Genomic DNA, 18887 nt, shown 5'->3' with positions numbered 1-18887 from the left:
TTCATTCTTGAAAATTGGCTCTGCCATATTGCTCACAGTTTGCATTTTCACTCGAGATGCAGGCCCAGGCCTAGGCACTGCGGTGTCCTGGTGGGGTTTGGGTCTATGTATATCTAAATCCAACTTGTTCTGGATGCAGGTCATTCCTGTCAAAGGAGCAGCAGGTACACAGTCTGGGGATCCGTAGCAAATCTGCTTTGCTATCATAGACCCGAATGTTGCCTGTGGCACAAAGTGCCTTTCACCCGCTGAGACCCTTCCCGGATACAGTTAGCCTGTCCATGGTTATCCTTGTTCTGATAACCTCCAGGCTAGATTGCTGCAATGCATTGTATGTGGGGCTGCCATTGAAGACTGCACGTAATGTACCTGCAGAGCTGCCAGAGACATCTTGCCAGTGCTTAAGGAGCTCCACTGGTCCCCAGTCCATTTCCAAGCACAATTGAAAGTGCTGGTGCTTAGCTTACCTCTGAAACCTCAATGTGACTTGGGAGTTGAGTACCTAAGGCTACATCTACCCTCCATCAATCCATCCATGCACAGCTACCATCTCTGTATCCTGGCATCTGAGATGAAGCCAGCAGTGATGAGAAAGAGGGCTTTTTTGTTGTTGTAGCGCCTTGTTTGTGGAATGCATCCTCCTCAGGGATGCATGCCTGGTCCATATACTCATGTATTTTAGTGCTAAGCAAAGGTCTTTTTACTTTCCCAAGCTTTTAACATCTTCTGACATAGGCTGTGTACACAATCCCATTGCATCCAGTGCATTCCCACCATTGGTTTGGGAAGTGGTGTACACATGATGTTAGTCACAGTTCATATCTATCCTGAATTTATCCCATTCTTCCTTAGCAAATACCTCATTTTGATGTGTTTTGGTTCCAATCAGCTTCAGTCTGAACTGAGAAAATGAAGGACTTGGCTGCATTTAATGATACCCAATGCTAGAATTGTTTAATGCTGTTTTTTTAAACAGTCTTTTAAAGTTAGTTTTTTATTGCTGTGTCTCAGTCTATAAATAAATGCATGCAATTACCCCATTTTAATCCTCAAAACAATATTGTGGGGTATGTTAGACTGAAATGCAGTTACGTTCCTACGATCTCCCATAGTCCAACTGCATCTCTGGCTCTGGAAACTCCATTGTCCTTCACTTTTCAGAACCAATCCAGCAGTATCTCCCTCTCTTTCTTGTCCTTTCCCATCTTTACTACCTGTGACTGACTGGGGTGGTGGGGCAAGTATATCGTGGTTATTCAGCAATTAATTCCCAACCTCCTTACACAACCTGTAATATGACTAGTGTGAAGTGCTGTTGTGGTGCACTTGATGTACTTTGACTGGTCCAGGGACAGAGAATCTGGAGAACAAGCTGTTCCCATATTAAACTATCCTCTAGTTATGATTTTCATCTACGGCGCTTCTCTGGGTGCTTCAACTTTTGGAAGTTAGGTGGGTAGGTGCTTGAAAGAGAGCCTTTCTTGTGGTGGCTATCGTATTGTCGAATTTTTCGGGCATCAGCATCGATAGCTTGGCTTCTAAAAGATAAAAGCCTTGTTTATCTAAAAGATAAGTTTGTCCAGTTTGCCTGGACTTTTGACAGTAAGTTAAATTCTGTGGCCTATGGCAGGGTAAAAACATCTTAGCATAAAAATGTTGAGTTCAATGGCACTTATACCTAAGTAAGAATATACTGTATAGAATTGCAGCCTTAAAATGGTCTTCATTAGTACTCCGAAACAGATACATAGAAAGCATGATCTCAAGACCCAGTAATGTTTTACTAATACATTGTTCTCTCTTAATATTATTAATTGCATATTAACTTACTTCAGTGTACTGTAAAGTATAACCTTTATCATCTGTAAACCATTCCTTCCATATAAATTACAAGGAAATAGGCAATGCCATCTGGTGGTTGATACTGATATTTAAATGCAGCAGCCAAGGGACCCTAGATTGCGTGATATGCTAAAAATGATAGGTATGTATTGCCCCACATTCCTTCATCTCTCTAACCCAGACTTGCCTGTATTCTAACATTTCCTGTGAGTGCTATTGGCTCCTAATACTTTCAGCCTCCTTGTTTTATGTCATCTGCTAATTTTCTATATTATAGAAAATCGAGAATCTATAGCAATCGACCCAGGCACTCTATTTGACAGCAGCTCCTCTCTTCTTTTCCTTCTTCTTCAAACTTATGCTATTTGCTAGAATGGTTGCAGATAGACAATGATTTTTCCACATTCATCCAATGGTTTTCATATACTTTACATTTGGGGAGTCATTTCCACATTAACGTATCCACCAGGCAACACGGGAATATTATGTGTTGCACGCACAGTTTGCATGCAACACCATCTTAAGCCTCACTTGAACCAAGACTGTGACCAATAGCACACCCAACATTGCAGGAGAAAATGAGTAGTGATGGACAAGCTATAATTTGGAGAAGCATGGCACCATTACTGATGTTCTTGCTGAGGAACCCCAGCAAGTTTGTCAGAATGCAATTTGCAAACCGCTGCATCCTAGTTGATTCTTTTTTAAGTTTTTCAAAAGGATTCAAAAACAGTCAATGCACCTTGCATTTTCCTTCCAAACATAACATTTAAAAACCACACTGACATATTACGGAACATTATATTTGACATCTTTGTTTAAAATGGTTGTTTAATTTTTATTAGAGAAGATCCCTCCCTCTTAAAGGGGCTGTTTAAAAATTAGACAAAAATTCCATGTGCATGTCTCCACACATGGGTTGCTTTGGAGAGGGGCCAGTGTCACCATGCAATAACTTTGATAATTTGTGTTGCCATGGTAGTAGTTTTATATGAAAAAAATAGAATTAAGTAACTGTGCACTGCTCAGCAGGCACAACTGCACCGCAAAAGGCAAATTTGGCAGCCACTTCATTGGTCTGTTTTGTTTTTTTCTTTTAAAATGTTTACCTTTGTAAGTTTAGCCTGTTGCCTAATTCTTCCTGGTTTTATATTCTTTTTCACAACCTCAACTTACTCAATTCTCTCTTTTTTTGGCTTGGACACCCAGGGCAGGGGTGAGCGGAGCAATGCAGGAGTCCAGTCTGCTAATAAAGTGGAGTAGGAGAGTCATAAGGAAACAAGCCAATGAAACATTTTCTTTTATAGAATGAGATCATAATTCAGTATGAGCAAATGAGAGAACCAACCTACTTTGAGGATCCCACGAGATACATAATTATCACAAAAGCGTTACAGCTTGCAATTTATATGAAGCCAGAGTTTTGTCCAATCAAGGTTTCCTTAAATATAAGACTTGTTATAAATGCTCAGTGTGGTTGCCACCTCTTCTGTGGTTGCTCCCACATGGGTAGAGAGCCACGCAAAAAGTTCTGCCCCTGCTGCTCCTCTAACCACACATTTAACCTGCTGCACAAGTGATGCCTCTCCCAGGACATCGTATGCCACATTCACTGTTGGATGAAACTGGGAGAACATAAGAAGCTGCCACATGGCAAGTTAGTATTATCTGTGCTGATTGACAGCATCTCTCCAGGAATTTCAGGCAGAAATATTTCCTAGTCTTCCCTGTAGTTGCCAGGAAATGAAACAAAGACCTTCCTCAAGCAACGCATGTGCTCTTCCACTGAAGTATGACCCTCTCACTAATTAAGGTACTTCATAAGTTAGCTGAAAGGAGCAGTCTGTAGGCTGGGAGAACCCACACAACACCACCAGACCAAGGCAATTTTCTGTCTGAGGACAAGACCAGCTGCACTGCATGCACAGGGGCCAACTTAACTAGCAGTTGACACTTACTTTGACATTGAGAATAGAACAGTTTCCTTCCAAGCATCTGAGGGCAATAAGGGGTTCTTCAACAGAGGGGAACAGGTGGGCACCTTCAGAAGAGCAGCTGAGGGCTGCCACTATTGCCCTGTCCCCCCCAAATCTGCCACCTAAGACTGCAACCTCACTCTGCCTGATGGTATGGCTTGTTAGAATTCCTGCTCCATGACTGCAGTCATGGGATTGTTCTCTGTCACATGATGGTGTATGTTTTGACTCCACAGACTAGGAAGTGACGGAGACAGGATGTTACTGTGTTCCGTGAAGTGGGGCTATTGTCCTTTGTTTTTTCTCTTTGCTGTCTGATGCTAGAGAGAGAGCCATGTTGCAGTGCTCCGTGTGTGCTTATATGTAAATAAAGTAGATTAGCCAAAATGCTGAGTTGCTGAGGTCTGTTACGCAAACTGCGAAGACTCTGCGGATCCCTAAGTGTGCCAATGTCTGTTGGCATCAGTCTCTGTGATGTTTGGGCTGAAGGAAGCTAATGAAGCTCCCGAATGAACGACCAGGAGGGAGAGAACATGCCAGTCGGGCATGTGTCTCTGCCAGGGTCCTACTCGAGAATAGGACAAGCTCCTGACATCGCTATCTCCTCTCCACCAACTCTGCCTTCAGTATTGGGGTTTTAAAAAATTAATTTTATTGGCATTATTAACAATGTCAATTATTACTCGGAATTTTGTAGTAGATGTGTGATCTCAGATAGGGAATTCCTGCTGGGCTACTGCTTGGCTCCCTATTACGAGATGGGCCTGAAGTGATAACTATGTGAGGATGGAAGGAAAGGGGGGAGTTCTGTATCTTTCACAGGGGTGTAGAATTGGAATTTTGGCAGCTATTGCATTTTTCACCCTAGCACAATCAATTGTGCCTGGTAAAATACTTGCTCTTTTGTACAACTGTTACATTTCAGAGACTCCCCCCCCCAACTCCCTTGTACAACTTGCAGTAAGGAAACAAACAGTCTGAAGATCCCAAATTCATTAGCTGACTTGGTATATGACAGCCTCTTAGATTGCTTCCTCTACCATCCATGTACACAGAGAGGGATCTTGGTGCTGCAAAGTTACAAGATGGCTAGTTTCTTCTCCCATCCCCATTCCTCCCCGCCCCCTTGCATGCCCCCCATCTCATTTAGCTCCATTAAAGTTTGGAGCTTGTATTCCTTGATGAAGTGCAGCATATTCCCACAATGGCCTGGTGTTCTGAGTGCCCATGTATATATAGGGCTCTGTTATTCCTTCTGGCGATCCCTTCGTGTGTTGGTGTTTCACCCACACATGGAAGGATCATGCCACATGTATTTTTCAAACTGGCTACCTCAAACTGTACTCAGCTCCCTGCATACCCTTGAAGAATGCAGCAAATAGAGTATTAAAAATAAACCCTCCGGCTTCCAAACCTACTTTTCCGAACAAGGGGTGGCAAAATGCCACCTGAGGGTTGGAATGCCATGTGGTAAGTTTTCTGAAAGAGAGAGAAAATAAGAAAGCAAAACTAAATGTTCTTGTTTAGAATCTGGGTCTCTTAATTTTTATGAACAAGTTTCCTAACTAAATGGTCCAGGTATTAGATTTGAATTGTTTTTGTAAAGCAACTTTATTCCCAATTTGTGTTGCATTTGGCAGCCAATTGCTGGAGAGAAGCACTTTTCAGCAGTTTAATAGAGACTTCTTGCCTGTAAAATTGGATTGATCCTAGAGTATTTTGACTAATTTGTGTATTTTAATAGCTGTGCCTGTTTGGAACTCTAGCCTTAATGGTTTACCTTTACACTTATACTTGCTGACATATTAACTTACTGATGTATCAGCACGCCTGTCCTTTGCACCATTGCATTATATGGCTGCAATCTGGCAATCCAATGTACTTTCTCAAGTTTATATGTCAGTAGTGGATGGGAGTCCCATTTTCTGCCCGAGAGCGTTCTTTCTGTGCCATCCCTGTCTTATCACCAAAGAGGATGCAGCTTGCGAAGAGTTCCATGACATCAGAAAACCTCATGGGTGCCATGGAGTCACTGGATGAAGGAGCATGTCTTTTGGGAAAACTTGAATCAGAAAATTGTATTACATTTTCCAAGAAATCTTGGTAAATTGAGGTTCTTTAAATGTCTGTTCTATCTCAAAGTGCATCAGAGGTTTTTGGCAGCCTTTCACTTAGATGTGCATATAACGATCAGGCAATGAACTTGTGTCACCCAATATTTTTTTTATACTCCTGTAAATGAAAGTTGATTAAGGGCTCATGAGAATTGGCCATTTGGCTACTGTGATACTCTTGAAACCTTGAAATAAAATGATTCAAACGCACTCTTATGTGAGAACTGTTTGGAAACTGAAATTGGTTTAAGAATGTGAGACTTGGCCTCTCCCCAACCCTACTTTGCCCTTATAATCTCTTCATCCAACCCCAGTAAACCCTAATGGAGAGGTCCCATGGGGAGAAGTTGATGGGACTCACTCCAAGGGCAGATTCCACCCCACATGCCCTCCTCACCTCAATCCCCAAATTTCCCCCTGTAGCCTCTTTACATCCCCCCAGAGGGACTGAGTGCAGCAGCTTTGATCCACGAGATCCCAGAGTAGGGTAGTGTGCTTGAAGAGAGGCTGGGGATGGAGGAGAGTGCTTGGGAGGGGAGCGGTCTACTTCAGCTTGGATCAAAATCTGAATTAGGGAAGAGTTTTTGAGGTTGGTTTTATTGAGCCCCTGAAATTTCTTTCAGAGCCTGCACCTTTAATGCAAGGTATGCTAGATTAAGTGATTGGGTTGGTAATTCCTAGTGTTCATTGTCTGATAAACATTTACTAAAATGCAAGACTATTAATATTATAGTAGTGCATATTATATCCATTCTTTCCTATCTAATCCCATTGGTCCTTCTAGAGATATGGAATGTAACATTTATCAGTTCCATAGAGTTCTGAGTACAGTTCAGGAGAACTTCTTGGACTGTGCCTTGGGAGTAGATTTGCCACAGCCAGTTAAGCCAGTAATAAACTGGCAGTGAAGTGAAAAGCATAACCCAGAATAAGTACTATGTAGCATGAATATTTGGTGGTACAAATACTGTTCCACCATGCTGACCCAAGGGTGATGGGAGCTGTTGTTCAACAACATCTGGAAGACACAAGGTTCTACTAGGCCCAGAGATGTACCTAAGCTCCTTTGTGCCCCCGTCCCTCCCTTGCACCCTTGGCAAAGAGATGTGGCTGGCCAGAGCAACAGGGGAGTGTCCCAGGGAGCCTGCTGATGGGCAGGCGAGCTCCTAGCCACCTGGAGCCAGAGTGGAGAGGCACGATTTTTGTGTCTCCCTGGGCCTTTGCCCTTGGCAGGGGCTAACCTGGCCAATCCCTGGGTACACCCCTGACTAGGCCCTTCAGACAAGTAGTTTGGTCTCCATGTGTGTTGCTACGGGAAAACAAGTAGCACACCACAGCAAAATGGGTCATGGTAATCCATGGCTAACAAAAGCAATGGCAAACTGGGTAGTGATGATCCATAAAAATGACTGTCTGCGAGTTCCCGAATCAATTCCTGTTATTTTAGAATGCCTTCATAAAGCCTTAACAGCACAGTGTATCAGAATGGGTTGGCAAACGCAGCCTATATTCAACAAAAGACAGATGTTTGAAATAAAACTTGCAAGTCTTTGTGTATGTCATATTTAAATAGTTGATGGTGGGATTTAGTCCAGCTCTTCATTTTGCTTGCTGGCTGCTCTTTGGATCTGGCTTTGGGTAGCTTCTGAGCCTGTGCTGATGACTGTGCTGACATTCTGACATGGCATTCCAAGTTTCTGTCTTTTGTCCTAGTCAGTCTCGGCTCCTGGTGGGGCACTGAGCCAAAGCCACATGCTGTCTTCAACACACATTTCTGGATAGGCATGGCTTTCTAGTTGCCAAATCCCAAGCCCTCTAGTATAACATCTTCATTGTTTGATTATATAAGGACAACATGTGGGTCAAGGTTGTGGTTTCATTGCCCATCCTTCCAAATGTCTGACTCATGTACAAAATGTGCCCCCACCCCCCATTCTTAGACGAAGCATGGAAAAGCTGCATCCCTGTTTTTGTGACAAATGTCCGTCAGTGAAATAATCTAGACTAGGTCATGATGACCTTAGTTGTGGCATTGTGGCTTTCCAGGACAGTGGGATCATAGCTTGCTCTAACTTTTTGCATGTACATAGTCAACGTTTTTTGTTACCATTCTGTGTAAGAAAACAGCAGATATAAATGTTCTGATGGTGACTTTTGATTTCAGAAAAGAACTAGTTTATATTCTCCTGGAATATAAATGGAATATATATCATGGAAGCAGCTCTTGTGTTTGCTGAAAGGCATGTCTAGATACAATCCACTGTATTCAGTAATAAGTTCCAAAACTGTGGACCTGCTTCTTTGAGCACTTACACCCTTGATATTCAACTGACCTTCTAAATTTTCTTTCCACTATAGATTTATGCCTACATCTTTGAAAACATCAAGTCCATTCAGTTGGAAGCTTTGCTGCTCTCTGTGCTGAGCATTGTGATTCTCGTTCTTGTTAAAGAACTGAACGAAAAGTTTAAAGGGAAAATCAAGGTGGTTCTTCCTATTGATTTGGTTTTGGTAAGTATAAACACAAGCACTGTTTTGCACTACTTAATCTGCTGCAGCCGGTGGTGCTCATTATTAATGCAATGCAGGGCAAATATTTATGGTTTTGCCATTTAGATAATGGTGTGACCAGTTTAGATAAATTCAGGTGTACTGTTTCTCGGAAAAGTTTGATAGAAATATAATATCAAACAAATACCGCACAAAGGAAAATGGCAACGGACCGGCTTCAGTTGTGAGGTTTAAAAACATTGTTTGGGCTCATTAATTGTAGCATTGCAACCCTCTGGTGTCTCAGCTGTGATGTTTAGTTTTTGTAATGCCCAGCTGTTTTTCAAAATGGTGTAGTAATGAGGTATATTGGCCTACTGTCTTTATAGTAAAGAATTGTGGATCGAGGGCCCGACCCCCGCTATGTGAAATAAACACACAAGGACACATGATATAAGGTTAATGGGCAAGAAAAGGCCACAACTTTATTGATTACAGCAGTGAAAAGTTATTGGCTTAGGCATTGGATGACTATAGGAGGTGGGTTTATTCAACAGTAGGTGGAGCCTGTTGATGCTCATCCAACTATAGGCTCTCCCCTGATGTCACCGAGGGTCGTGCCATGGCCTCCCGCCAAGCAGGCATCGGACGGAATACACGACCGCCAGATTCCTTTAACGGAATAACCCACGGTAGATAGCATAGGCGATGGCCACACCTAGCCCTTGACGACGACGACTGAGGAGGAGGCGGAGCTGGAGCCGCAGCATTAAGTTGCTAAACATGCCCCCCGGAGACACCTGGTTGGCTGCCTCCGGTGGGCGTGGGCGCCAGCCAGTTGAGGAGGGGCGGGGGCTAAGGCCCCCGGCCAGGGGCGGAGCTCGGGCTCCCGCCCACAACCACTCCCCTCTCTTCCAGGGAGGAGAGTCTTTCTGGGATTGTGCTTTGTAAATGCATACTGTGGCTCTGATGCAAAGAAGCCTTACAGGTGTGGGAGCTTGATTCAAGATCTCAACCCCCCAACCCCCCCCATTAATCCCAATGGATGAGGCCTCATTAGCACACCTTAATGTGAGCTGATTGGGTATTTCTGTATTAATAGGGTCTGCTTACAGACACATAAATGCCTTGTGTGCATAGGAGTACACACTTAGGACTCTGAATCTGGATGTCTACATGTGCCAGATGAAAACATATAGGGCAGGGGTGAGGCACCCCCAGCCTGGGGGCCAAGTTGGGCATTCCAGGCCTCTCTATCTGCCCTTGGAGCTCTCCCCAAGCCATACCATTACTGGCCCTGCTTTGCACCCCAAATGCTGTTGCCCGACTGAAATGTGTCCTTGGATGCTGATAATCTTCTTACTTATCTGGAAGGAGGATAGAGAGGTATGTTTTAAGGGTGCTCCTCACCTTCATTTCAATACACCTGAGATGTGTGGGAACACATGCTCTCTTAATGTAGGGAAATTGCATCCCCTTCCTTTTCAATACACACTCCATGCTTCTCAACTGTTAATTCAATGTAATAACCATAGATAAATTGAGAGTGTGTAGAAGAGCCAATATTCACATAGCTTCTGTATCGCTATATGCTATCATGTAAACCCAACTATACGTGAACATAGGCAATCCCCATCTGAGAAGAAGCTGACCCAATGGTCTCATCTCTGTAACTTAACAATATTGCTTCTATTCCATTGGTTCCACTCATATTGTTCTCTGAAGTAGTGAGCCCAGTGCCAAAAGAAACATAAAGATTTCTTTAAAAAGTGTGAAGTGTTTGTTGCCTTCCTCCTCTAAGTCTTTGTTGTTGCTTGACCAATAGATAGTTGCTACCTCTGCTGCCTGCTACTATGCTGATATGAAGCACAGCTATGGCATGGAAGTTGTGGGACATATTCCAGAAGGGTAACATATTCTTTATATGCTTGTATGTATTGATACATAAATATGTATATTCAGTATGTTTTGCATTTTAAAATCATTGTTTGCATACCCTCATCCCGTGCAATAAAATGGTCAGCAGCTGAAAAATGAAAATGAAACCATGAATTCTGCCTTAGTAAGGATGATAAGAACAAAGTTGATTTTCAGAAGGCTGATTTACTGAATAGGGAACCTATATAGAACCAGACATCAGATACTGGAGATCTGTGGTTCGTATCCAATGAAGCGGCAAGTTAAAATCTGTTAGCACTATACTCTTGTTCTGCTGGTGAAATGTTTTGCACCAGCGGAATGTAGCTGCATAAGAGAATACACAAGCAGGTTGCTGGTAAATTTTTTGCACAACAGGTTATGGAAACTGTTGTGCAACAAGCTTCTGCTAGAGCAACTGTTATATTCTTTATAGTCCTGTGTTGCACAACATTAAGCTCATCCACTTGCTAGCAGACTGAGAACACTGTGTAGGCAATGTAGGTCCAGTTCTTCTGATGAATAGGAATGCTGCTTTATTTTGTAGAATAAGAACCACAACTCCTTTGCTGTCTGATTTTGTCCCCTATTTCTTTCTAAAGCTGCTACTGAAGACTAAATTGACACATCTATTTTTATGTTGACTGGCTTTTACAAACTGAATGTCCAGCCTCTTTTTATGCTTGGGCTTGTGGGACTACATGTAGTCATTTTTCAGATGATCGAAATCTGGAAATACTAAATTTGTGGATTTAAAGAGGGGAAGGGTGTCTGTGGTCCTAGCATCAACCTCCGTAAGCAGCCACTCCTTTGAAATCAGAGGTTAAGTATTCAAGTTGCATGAACTTAAGCTCTCGCCATGTGATTTGGGGGTCCTACCAATGAAGCAACACATACAATTTGCATTTCTGTTCACAAACAAATTGGCCATGTGTGGAGGTCCAGAATAGTGGCCATGATGCCTCCTTCTGCTCCCATGTTTGAGATTTTGCTAACCCTCTGAATAAGGGCTAGAGCTGGTTGGCATCAGGGCTTGTTTTCCAAGGGTACTCAAGGGCCCGCAACACTGGCACCATTTTTTCTAGAATAAAAGCACTGGTTAAAAGTGTGACACTTACTCAAACAACTTCATGGTGAGTACAGGCACCTTTTTTCCCCTGGAAGAAATGCACTGGTTGTATTTATGTGAAATGTAGAGATATTGAGAAGAAGCTTTGATAAGCTATCTGAGGCAAAGACCTCCAATATGTATCATTTCAGTATATCAGTGCAGCTTTATTAAATAACAGCAGGCCAGACAGCACATTTTGGTATTTGGTAGGCTTTGTAGCACTGAAGAATGCAAATGCTTCCTAAAAATGACCTTTCTCAAACTACAAATTGAAAAGCTGGAATAGACTGTGATTTTGTGGCTATAAAATGAGGAAATTCCATCAGAATTGAGATTTCTGTGCCTACCCTGAATTAATGGGAACTTTTCAGTTCACAGTTTTGATTTGATACTGGCACATTTGCCTTCTAATGCTTAACATCCTCCACCACATAGGATTATCCTTACTTTTACAGCATACCACTGCCAAGGTCTCCACCCATGAATATCCTCCCTGAAGTCATCACAGAGGCATTTGGAGTGGCATTGGTTGGCTATGTAGCTTCACTAGCCCTCGCCCAGGCCTCTGCTAAGAAGTTCAACTACTCTGTGGATGATAACCAGGTAAATGTTTGTACACTGTTTTCTGCTGGTGAAGTTTTGGTGAACATGCTCAAGTAGAAACCTACCAGGATCATGACATGCTTATCGTGGTCTTACAATTAGTCTTAAGGGTGCAATTTTACTGCCATGATTCTGCTAGAGCTGGTTGAAATTCTCCAAAAGCAAGTGAGAGTCCTTTGATTAATTTGCAAAAAGACTTTGGAATAATTGAGAAAGTTGGTTCAAACTATGACATTTTTTTTCAGACTAGGTTCTTGGGTTACGCTATAAACCCTGCTGCAGTAATGATCTCATTTCCACACAGCTAGTGACTTTACACCAACCTTTCTCAACCTTGGGTCCCCAGATGTTTTTGGCCTACAACTCCCATCACCCCTGACCACTGGTCCTGTTAGCTAGGGATGATGGGAGTTGAAGGCCGAAAACATCTGGTGACCCAGGGTTGAGAACCACTGCTTTACACCTTACCATGTCCCTCCTGCCATCTCTACCCACTCTGGATAAACTGTTGTGCTTCCTGTAGGCCACAGAGATAGGCCAATGTCCATTCTCAAGACCTTCAGCTCCAAAGTCATGCGAATTTACAATATTATATTAAAGGGCTATTGATCACTCTTGCATTTGTTTGGTATCCCAAGGGAACCTCTAAACTACCAGCGAAGAAACAATAAGGGTATGCAGGCAATGGGAGGGAGGGGAAGGATTTGTAAAATTATTGCATGGCATTGTTTATTGATTTAGAATGTTTTCCAGCTTTTGGCAAAATGTTCTCAAAGCCATTTGCATAGCGAAAAGTAGCTTGCAAACAGGTTTAGGCAAATTCACTTACAATCTGAGCACGTGTGGGCTTTTCCATGTAGATCTTCCACCGCTGAGCAAGAGAACAGACTTCCTCACTTTACACTGGATAGTTATGCAGATTCTGGTTTTGGAAAGCAACCCCCACCAAAAATTTGTCAGATGCTCCTATGACCCTAAGATTAAGAGTCTCATGCTCTACCCACTGAGCGCACAAGACCAAATTTGGAAATGGGTCAGATAATATCCAGGCCTGGGGGATAGGGCTGCTTCTGGAGTTCTTTTGTCTTAGTAGTAGTGGATAGAAGACAGTGGATAGAGAGCATTTCTTTTTTCTCCTTCTTCTGCAACACTTGAGCTTGGGTAGGTCACCCAGTGAGACTGATGGGCAGTGAGCTTAGAACAGGTAAAACAATTTATTCACACAATGCATTATTAACTTGCGTAAATCACAGTAGCAGCTGGCAGGGTGTCAGGGCTCATCTGACCTCCCATCACCACTGTTGCTGTGGCTTGCCAGGAGAGAGACAGAGAAAGGTGCGGTGGCTGTGAGGCTGCTGCAGTGCAAGCCAACCGGTGAGTCCAATCTGTCTTTCCCACTGGTATGTTTGCACTACACCAACCTAGCAGCTGCTGTCCCTTCCTGGTAGCCCACAGTAATTGTAGGAATGAGATGCCAGTTAAGCATGGCCCCATGAAGGGCAGGCCTATCATTGGCTATTAGCCAACATCTATATAGAACCTCCAATATAGCTGGTGGAATACCACTTGCCAAGGGCTGTTGCCTTTAATCCCTGCTGGTGGGCTTCACAGAAGCATATGGTGGGCCACTGTTGGGATACAGGATGCTTGTTGAGATGATCCAATCTAACAGGACTCTGCTTTGGTTCTTATGCTCTTTCCCCCAAAAACTTTCCAGGAGTTCTTGGCTCATGGCCTCAGCAATGTGATCCCATCCTTTTTCTTCTGCATACCCAGTGCAGCAGCCATGGGCCGTACTGCTCTCCTGTTCAGCACTGGAGCAAAAACACAGGTAACTCTATTTGTGTTGTCAGGGCAGAATAGAAATATTGGCTGTTGTACTCGCATCTCCTGCACTGCAGTGTAATTAATGCTGAAAATGAGGTGTGAGATCCTTCGTAACCATTCTAGGGAATGTTGTAGGCACAGGTGCCTGCTACATTGGCAGAAGAAAAGGGAAAGGAAGCGATCTTAACTCTCCTAAGATGCTTTAGAAAAGTAATACCAACCAATCAAATACAGGGGCAATGATCCCAGAATGAAAATATATTAAGAGCTGCCTACACTGAACTGATGCAATGGACTGTCTAGGTCAATAGGGCTATCTAGCCTTCCTTTACCTGATGGCCTCCAGATATATTGTACTGCAACTCCTATCTCTTATCATTGGCTGTGCTGGTGTGGGCTGATGGGAGTTTATGGGATACCAAGCTGGGGAAGGCTGCCCTATCCTAACCAGCAGCAGGTCTGCTGGCAAAAAGTCTCTCCCAGCTCTTCTGCCTTTGACCCTCTTAGTGAAGATGCCAGCAGATGAACCTGGGATCTTCACCTTACCTTTAGCACATGTTCTTTTTTCCAATGGAAAAAAGAGTAATGTTTAAACTATCTTACAATACCTAGCAAAGATATAAATATAATCTTAAGGTTAATAGTCAGAGTGTTGGTTTCACCTTAAGAAAATCAGACTAATAACTGCTGGGCAGTAAGAGCCTGCCTCCAATTGTATTGATTGTCTCTGCCTACAGTCCATAAGAAGTCTTGTGGTGCTTTGAAACCCTAACCATTTTTATTATGGAATAAGCTTTTGTGGACTTGAGTCCGTTTCATCAGATGCATGGTGTAATCTTCAGTTGCAGGTGTATGATACATAGGGGATAATGGAATTTGTAAGGAGTGACATCAGACAAAAATGAAATGCAAAAAGCAGCCATTCAGTTAGAACATGTGTGGAATAAGTGCTGTGATCCCTTCAAACAGCAGTAAAAGGTGATAAAACAGCCTGCCCACACTACCAAATTGGAAGTTTCTGAAATGAGGTTGTCATGTTCTGTGGGGGAAGGGAAATAGTACTTGCCCTTTCCTGAGACACTGTCTGTGCTCATTTGGAAAGTATCTTTAGACCCAAGCAGCTGATGTCTTCCTTCTCTTGATGAAGGTCAAAGAAAACCAAACCAAAACTCTTACCCATTTGTACCGACCAGCGAATGCTTTGATATGTAAGGGCGTATGATCAGCCACTGGAGCTATTCATAGAAAATATCAGCGGAGACAAAAGCAAATGACAATAGTGATTTTAGAGGCTAGACACAGACACTAAACACACACACAAAAGTCCCTGACAAACCAAACAGTCCTTTGTTTTGGGAAACAAAACTGATCTATTACATGCCTATCTCAAGCCAAGTCTAGTCATCCGACTGACATAAAATAAGCAAAGCAAAGCAACAAATACAGGCAAAAAAAGTTCCCACCCAAGAAGAATCACAGGTCCAATCAGGAGAGTAATACGTACAAAATAGAGAATATTTAAAAATCATGCAGGTCATGGTATGGCTAAGAAACAGATCCAATCACTCCCCACAAATTGGTCTCCACTCAAACAAATCCTCCAGCAATTCACCATTAGACTGGAACAACGTCTTATGAGAGATGTGTGGCTATTGCTGAAAGTAGCTTCTCTGTACCTCTTCTCCTTCTCTTCCTCCCGTTGTGCAGTAAAACAGAATGAATGACACAATGGTACCGTGTTTCAAGTTTTTCTGCACTTGTGCTGCTTTATTAGTGCAAAAACTAGAGGAGTGGTATCACACATTCTCATTTATATGCAAGAAAAGGAAGAGATTGAGGTGGAGAGTTGGGAGCACTGCTGTTTTTAGTGTCAGTCCTGCATCTTTTGTAATGTGTAATTGCAGTATTAGATCCCTGAGGACAAAATAAAGGCTTCTTAGAGATCCCTCCATGTAGAATGGGGGGAAAAACTGCAATGGGCAACTTTCATAATGAAATGCAAAAGATTCAGAAAGAGCCAGCAATCCATGCATGCTTGCTTGTTCTCCACTGTTGGATGCTGGAGCCTTGTGTTCAAATTCCCAGTGACTGGGTGACCTTCTGCCAGTTGCTCTCAGCCAAACTGGTTTCATAGGATTGTTGTGAAGAGAAGCCAGCCATGTATGTCACTCAGATCCTTAGAGGAAAGTTGGGATAAATAAAGCAATCAGGTTTGAGAGGAACTTGGGAGGAGACAAGTGATGGAACGGAGTGCCTAAACATTTCCCCAGCTACCACTTCCTTGCCACAGTTCCCCCCTAGGAGAAGCTGCCAACCAACAGGTATGTGGATGACACTAGTCCCACCCTAAATCTCATAGAAATCAGCGTGACTTGGGTGTGGATGAATTTCTTTGGTTTGCAACCATTGTGTAATAAATACAGGCACAAAAGTACATTTTCCAGAAGCTCAGTGGTTTCTGCCTGCATATTTGGGATCAAACAGTAACCCCCCCTTTTGTATATTGTGTATATTGGTATTTGATACATGTATTTGTTCTTTAGGTGGGCTAAGGGTAACCACAACAGGTCAAATCTTAAATTATACTCAGATGCTTCCAATCTGCAGACCATGTGAGAGCCAAAATCCCCTTTCCTGGCTCCTAGAATTTTTATGTGTCTGCAGTGTTTTGTTATGCTCAGCAACTTCGGCAAACCAAGCACTTTCATTTCATTTTAGACATGCTTTAGAATTTGAATAATGTGATTATTTATGCTTCTCCTTTCCAATTAGGTGGCTTGCCTAATATCTTGCATATTGGTGCTTGTGGTCATCTATGCAGTAGGACCAATGCTATACTGGCTGCCCATGGTACAGTTCTTTTTTTAATTACTATTATTTGCGATCATATGATTTTCATAGACTAAACTATTCTTTCTGAAAATGACTGCACCGCCTTTCATTATGATTCCATGATTATTAATGCTCTCATAGAAGGGAGAGAACACACCAGTTTCATGTGCCAAGAACAAATAGGGAGTGGGGAGTCTTTCTTTCTGTTTTGCTTGGATATGAACTGGGTTGCCTGTTTTCGATGGAACTTATTGCAGAAGTTTTGAATCTTTGCACCTAGGGTATAATTTTGCACTAGGTCATAGGACTGGAGCCAGGGCTTCTAGCACCAGCGCTAGGGGATAATTTACCCTCTTCTTCCCATGAGTAAGGGGGAAAACCCTTATTCTCCACGCAAGGGAAGAGGCCTTTCTACTGTCTGAAGAAATGAAAGTGGCACATTCACTCACAGCCTGTTCTTGTCCCTGGTTATTATTTTTTGGATTTAAAAAATGCCTGGTATTTCAAAGGCTCTTTGAATATATCCTTCTAGTTGCCACCCAAATGTATAGTGCATTGCAATTTCAGAATCCACAAAAGGCACATGTAAGATATTTTCTCTTTGGCATTATTTATATTTGGAGGTGTTGATAACTGTAGTGAAGAGGTGTCTTCAGGCTTCCTGGGAATTTGCCAATTAACTTGCCGAAATCTATTTCCCTGCATGTTTGGGGGGGGGAATGCTGAATTCACTTTCTGACAAAGGATTCTTTCATTGCAGTGCGTTCTAGCAAGTATCATTGTGGTGGGGCTGAAGGGGATGCTGGTGCAGTTCCGTGACTTAAAAAAGTATTGGAATGTGGATAAAATAGACTGGGTAAGTGAAATTGAATCTAAGGATTCCCCTCCTCCAGACCTTTCAATGTATGGGATAATGTCCTAAATGCCCCCACTACCAAGTCTTCCCTTTTGTTGCTGTCCCTCAGCCAACTGTGTAGGAATTTACTGAGAGGAAGGTCCATTCTTTTACATATGAATTAAAGTTTTGCCACTGTTTCTTTCCCTTACCCTTTTTTTTCCTGCTAACAAAGCACCTTTCTCCTCTGTCATGTGCTCTCAAGAATCCACCTTCTCATTTGATGTTCTAGGACCAGAAAAGGTCCTAGAACAAATAATTAAGTTGGGTGATGGTTAAATGTGTTATTTGATGAGCTGATGATGTGTTGATTTCTATTAGTTGCCTTACTTGTCTTTATAAAAATACTTTGCCAAAGTACTCTTTGTATATTCTGTAATGTCTTTACCGAACTTTGTTCCTGTCTATGATTTTCCTTTAAAAGCTGGAAGATAAAAAGAAACCCTGCTTCACTCTGTGTCAGGGTGGCATATTGACGTCCTTATTAACAAGAGTTCTGACAGAGAGCCATAACAAACCTCTGAAAGGGTAACTGACAGGTGGGGATATGGTTGTCTTGGCCAGCCTTTCCCAGGCATTAGTGCCTTGTATTATGATTGAAGTGAAGATGTCCCATTGCCAAAGGAGGAGCCTTCTTGAAATAAATATTGGTTTTATACTTACAATTGCATTCTAGGTTGGATGTTTAAAACTCCATAGGACTCTCAGTGGAACATCAATAGAACAAGAATGAATTCGGGAAATAGAAACAGTTACATATGATTCTTTGTCACATGCCAAATCTTATTATGTAGAAGCAAATACGTCAGTTCTAAGGAGCTTGCGGTTTAGCCCTTGTGTGTTGAGAAACCTCTACATGCCTGTAATAGTTGCTATGGTGTCTGGAGAGCCTTATTACAGCCACTGCTATTGCCACCTCTACTTGCTTACTTTTCTTCTACAGCAACAGAGAGACACTGCTGTGAGGGATAGCAGGTCTTGTTGCCCATTGGGACTGCTCCCCCCTGCGAAAACCTATTCTTTACTGCTGAATCGGAGCAAACCTTAGTTGGGTTTCCCATGGATTGACGTTCACTCCGATTCTGGAGTGAAGAGTGGGTTTGCCAAGGGAAAGTGGCAGGGCAAATGGAAAAGCGCTCAGACCCATGCCTAGAGAGCACGGGACATGCAGAAAACTGCTCAGATCCTTGCTTTCTCAGCATGGGATAAGAGGAAGTGTGGACCCTAAGAAGGCAGGCAGGGGGGAAGCTCTTTGGCTGGCTGTAGCAGCTATCAAGCCC

The 18887-nt window shown here is 42.7% G+C and overlaps 1 protein-coding gene across 5 annotated transcripts in view; it reads left to right on the top strand.

The window, feature by feature from the left end:
- Positions 1 to 18887, top strand: part of SLC26A7 (solute carrier family 26 member 7) — an 80670-nt gene that overhangs the window by 38836 nt on the left and 22947 nt on the right. For all 5 annotated transcript variants that reach the window (XR_008331424.1, XR_008331422.1, XR_008331423.1 and 2 more), the window contains 6 exons: positions 8291 to 8443; positions 10248 to 10330; positions 11906 to 12053; positions 13771 to 13884; positions 16653 to 16730; positions 17473 to 17568. Coding sequence is in view for 1 of the 5 variants with exons in the window: in XM_053395677.1 (XP_053251652.1) it covers positions 8291 to 8443; positions 10248 to 10330; positions 11906 to 12053; positions 13771 to 13884; positions 16653 to 16730; positions 17473 to 17568 (672 nt within the window). In the remaining 4 variants the exon portion in view is untranslated. The remainder of the gene's footprint in view (positions 1 to 8290; positions 8444 to 10247; positions 10331 to 11905; positions 12054 to 13770; positions 13885 to 16652; positions 16731 to 17472; positions 17569 to 18887) is intronic.

This window comes from Podarcis raffonei, chromosome 7 (genome assembly GCF_027172205.1).
Source record: "Podarcis raffonei isolate rPodRaf1 chromosome 7, rPodRaf1.pri, whole genome shotgun sequence".
In the NCBI taxonomy this organism is placed as follows: Eukaryota; Metazoa; Chordata; class Lepidosauria; order Squamata; family Lacertidae; genus Podarcis; species Podarcis raffonei.
Note: the sequence above shows the minus strand (reverse complement) of the source record. Positions and strands in the feature narration are given on the sequence as shown.